The 4,826-nt window shown below is 32.8% G+C and overlaps 1 protein-coding gene across 1 annotated transcript in view; it reads right to left on the reverse strand.

Annotated features, from left to right (window-relative positions):
* The window catches only part of CCDC172 (coiled-coil domain containing 172), a 94,900-nt gene that overhangs the window by 4,888 nt on the left and 85,186 nt on the right, over positions 1-4,826 (reverse strand). The window contains exons 9-10 of the mRNA XM_027767414.1: positions 2,488-2,575; positions 1,041-1,079 (exon numbers count right to left, since the gene is read on the reverse strand). Of these exons, the coding sequence (XP_027623215.1) occupies positions 1,041-1,079; positions 2,488-2,575 (127 nt within the window). The remainder of the gene's footprint in view (positions 1-1,040; positions 1,080-2,487; positions 2,576-4,826) is intronic.

Below are 4,826 nucleotides of genomic sequence, written 5' to 3' on the forward strand. Positions count from 1 at the left end.
AAGGACCCCTTTTCTATTGTTACAGGTATTTTTATAGGCAGGAGAAGGTATGTGGAAGTTTAACGGGTAACTTTGTTCATAAGGGGAAGAGCAGCAGCTCTTGTGATACAGGTGCATGGGTTGTCTTTCTAGTTTTTTTAGGTCCACATTCCGCTTGTTCAGTTCCTGGAGGTTTGCATAATTAAGTCTGTCTTGGTGCAGTTTATTGCAAGGGCGTTTACCTGGCCATAGTACAGAAGTGAAAGGACAAAAGGTTAAATTTTTTACAGAACAGGAAAAATAAGCCAGTTTAAATTTATTTTTACAGTGGCAATACCAATTTTGAGCCAACCATGAGCATACTGTATTCAGTTGCAATGTTACAAGCCACAAGTGAAAATGAACCCTGATGTCTGTAAAGAGCTTAAGTAACTCTCCAAGTAGATAACTCATTTCTAACCAGCATTGGTATTAGAAAGAAAACCAGCAAGCCACAAACTGTTGGAAAACAGCTGCAGCTGCCCCAGATTTTAACTCTACAGACACACAAAAAGTGGAGAAGTGGCTTTTACAGATGAAGGGTCTCAGAAGACTTCTGTCAACAGACATCTTAGGAGAAAGACTGAAATGAAAGTAAGCACCTTTGTTAGTGGAAATGGAAACAAAAACTTAGGTCAATAATCTGAGCATTTCTTCCTATGTGTGTTTGATTGGACCCAAGGTAAGCCACAACAAAGCATGGAAAGTATAGACCAGAAAAGACAGATCAGCTTAAGGGTTAGGAGGATGTCAGAAGTCTGTGAACACAATATCAATTAAATACTTTCTCTTCCTTCAAAAATAAAATCAATCATGCAGGAATTCTTAAATTTCCAGGGAGTAATAGGATAAAATAATTATTATCCTAAAGTGCTAGTAAACCAATTCCATTTAACAACTTTGAATATTCTGGACCTTCTCATGTCTTCCATAAGAATCTGTTATAATGGGTACAATTTATATATTCATCACAACGACTGATTCAAAGATGATTTGATCAAATTGGCTGATCAATTCTCTACAGGATATTTCTTTTCCTGAAGATCTTTTTGTGCCAATGTCTGAAAAGAAAACAAAGTAATTACTCATAAGATAAACTGAATTCTTTAAATGTTTAATGTTTTGCTATAGGGTGCATATGCTCACCAGAGAAACAGAGATAAAGAGACAGAAAGAGGAAAATCACCCCCCCAGGAGGGAATGGCCACACCACAATCCCTTCTCCTCCATTCTCTTCTTGGGATTTTGGGCACACACGCACACATGCCTGGAGTGAGTTTTAAGCCACCGGATCCTGGACTCAAACTGCAGTTAACTATGTAGGAGTCCAGTGACATAGCTGTTATTACACCATCTACCAGTCCCCCTTTATTTTTAAAAAAATTTTTTCAAGCCAAAGGAATGTGTATGGATCAGAAAGAGGGTGAGAAAAAGCACCCTCCAATGGGGCCTGGTCATACTGCTATCCTTTTGCCTTTTCTCCTCATTTTCTGTGTCCCATCATAATCCTGGGCATACATGTATGTACAACACACACAACATGTTTTTCAAGCTGCTAGGGCTGGAATTTGAACCGTGGTTGGCCATGTGGGACCTACTATCGTATGCACAGTACTTAACCACTGTGGTGTGGGGCTGGCCCAAAAAAAGTCTTAACAAAGCAATTGATAAAATTTTCCTAAATTGAGCACAACTATAACTCTAGGAATTTCTGAATTATATTTTTGAAAACTTGTATAGAAAACATAAATCTGAACAGAACCTACTGAAACTTTTCTGAATGAGAAAATGTTTATAGAAAATAAATATGAAACAAAATGTGATGTATCAAATTAAAACTATATTTTAACATATTGTACTTTAAGGATATGTATTGTCTCCTATTAAAATGAAGCACAGCAAACATTGTTCTTTATATCAACAACTAAAGTACAAGGTTAAAGCAATTTAAAGTGCTCCCACACAATCTGAAAATGAGTTTCCCATAATTGATTCCAAAGTTTTCAGATTGTAGAAATCTGTAATGAGAAAGTTTTAGGATCAAATATAATAAAAGTATAATTTATGCCTATCAAGAGAAAAGCTTTTAAGTACTATAATAGTTAAAATCTTTCAGTGCATTAATACTCCAATAACAGTTTCAGTCAAGGAAATGTAAGGTCAGATTTAATTTTTTTTCCAACTTAGTTTGCAATTGTACATATTCATCTGAATATAATTTCCTTTCTGTAGTACCTAACTCTGAAGAAATTCAAAAGATTTTTCAGATTTATATACTAACCTTAGTCTTATTCATTGCTGGTATGTGTGTGTGTGTGTGTGTGTGTGTGTGTGTTTTGTTGTTTGTTTGTTTGTTTTTATTCAAGGTCAAAGCACTAGTTCACTGATATAATGATATATCTACCAGACTGATTATTCTTACCAGGAGGTCAAATAATGTTGAACAGAAGTTAATCTATGATGGCTTACCAACTCCAAAAATTCTATTTCTGTTTGGAGAGCTTCATATACGCTTTCCATGTCATCTTCCTTATAAAGTTCTAATTCTCTTTTAAGTCTGTTTTTAAAGAAAAATTCATCCTATTAGTTCAACAATAAACTTTTATAGTAATTTTTTTTTATTAGAGAGTGGCAGGTTTGTAGTTTCTATAATCGAAATTTCAAGTTGAAACTAAAGAGTTTAGAAATTTAAATTTTCTAATAATTCTATAAAGACTACATAAAATTTTGAGGAAAACTACTCCCATAAAGAAAATAAAGTAAGGTCAGCAGGTAGAGTGGTGGTTAAGGCACCAAACTCTCACTTGGCCAGTCATGATTCGAGTCCTAGACCTGTAGGCTTGCTTTTTCACTTTCCCTCTTTCTCTTTCTGTCTCTCTCTGATGAGTGCAAGAGCCCTATAGCAAATTACAAAAAAAAAAGTTAATAAAATTAAATAAATTATTCTAAAAAAATAAAATAAGGTAGAATGAATAAATAATCTAGACATTTAATTAAGAGTGCAACATGGTTTAGTGGAAAAAATATATAGTACTATTTCTAAAGATCTCTGAATTAGTTCTAGGCACTAATAACTTAAAAAATCTTGGTTTAAATCACTTAACCTCTTTGAACTTCTCCTGAAATTTTTAAGTATAGAAAAGACAAAAAAAGAAGGACCTCTGAGATTTCTGCTTGGTTTAACATGAAATAACTTTAAAATACATGAAAATAATTAAAATATAATTAAAACACAATTAAATTACATCAAAATCATTTTGCACACTAGTCAGACCTTTTTGTAGGCAAAGTGCTCTTTTGATGACAAATAAATTAACAAATACACATTACTGTGAACTATTTCAGACAATACAAAAAGTGGTTTTGATTTGTTTTTCTCTTGTAAACAAAAGCTTATCATTTACAATCTTTTTGCACACTTGTGTGCAAAAGGTTTATAATCTTTTATGAAATTGTAGTTTGTCATTAATATGTAAGTCATTGTTATAAATATCACTTTTATTTTGGGTACACATAAAATTGCAACTGAAATTTATTTTGTCAATGTTTTTTGAATGAACTGAATAAAGATTTTTTTTAAAGAAACATAAAAATCATTTTAAATTCAAGAGAAAGCAACATCAATCTTTTTTTCCTCAATTAAATCCTTAATCCTTTGGATCATTTGACTCCTTTAAATTTCTTTTAAAAAATTATTTTATACCTAAATTTAATGTGAAAGTTATCCACTTCTAACGTTATAACTAACATTTTTTCCAAAAAGAAAAACATAAGCAAAAACTACAGTCAGTGGCTGGAAGGGTAGAGAACTAGGGTTTGAAACTGGACAGCCAGGAGACTGAAGCTGCCCTGAGGGCTGATAGGAAGAGCCAGGTAGTTTTCTGTAAACCTAAGCAACACTTGGGTCAGCAACCAGGTGAAAACTATCATTTTGAACCTTTGCTGAGGCCCAGTCTCAAGCTGAAGGGGCCCTAGGACAGCTGTATTCCCCAGAAATCAGCAGAAGCAAAGAAAATCCTCTGAAGGAAACCTTGACATATTGATATTTACACCCACAGGCCTGCCACAGATTAAAAAAGAAACAAAGGGCTTACAACCAAAAATTAAGAAACACCCAACAAGGCAAGTTACTATCAGTAAAAGTCAGCAGAGACAAATAACAACAGATTATATCCATAATAGATGATGAACTACAAGTCAATGAGGAAAAAAGATAACATAGTAGAAAATAGGCACAAAACAATGAAAACTTGAACCGTTAACAGATTATTCACAAAAGAGGATACCAAATGACTAAAAATATTATAAAATAGTACTCGACTTCAATGGTGATCAGGGAAATACAAAGGAAAGCAAATGAAATACCACTAAACATCCACTGGAATAGCTAAAATGAATGAAAGGCAATATCAAATATCGATGAGGATATGAAGAAAGTAGAACTTTAAACACTATTACAGAGAATATTTCTTCCCACTCTCTTACTTTTAATCTATCTATGCTTTTATATTTAAAGTGGGTTTCTTATAGAAACCTAATCTATCTATGCCTTTATATTTAAAGTGGGTTTCTTCAAGAAACTATATAGTTGTTTCTTACACTTTCATCTAACATGATAATCTTTTAGTTGATGTGCTTACCCCATTTAAAGGTAGTCCAGTTATTTATGTGGCTAGATTATAAACATTTTTCTAGTTGTTTTCTATTTGTTCTATCAGTTATTTCCTCTTTTTTTTTTTGCTTTCTTTGTATTTTTGGATTATTTTTAACCACTGATTTTTTTTTTTTTTGGGAGGGTTTTGTTCATC

This window comes from Tupaia chinensis, unplaced genomic scaffold, assembly GCF_000334495.1.
Source record: "Tupaia chinensis unplaced genomic scaffold, TupChi_1.0 Scaffold000069_1, whole genome shotgun sequence".
Classification (NCBI taxonomy): Eukaryota; Metazoa; Chordata; class Mammalia; order Scandentia; family Tupaiidae; genus Tupaia; species Tupaia belangeri.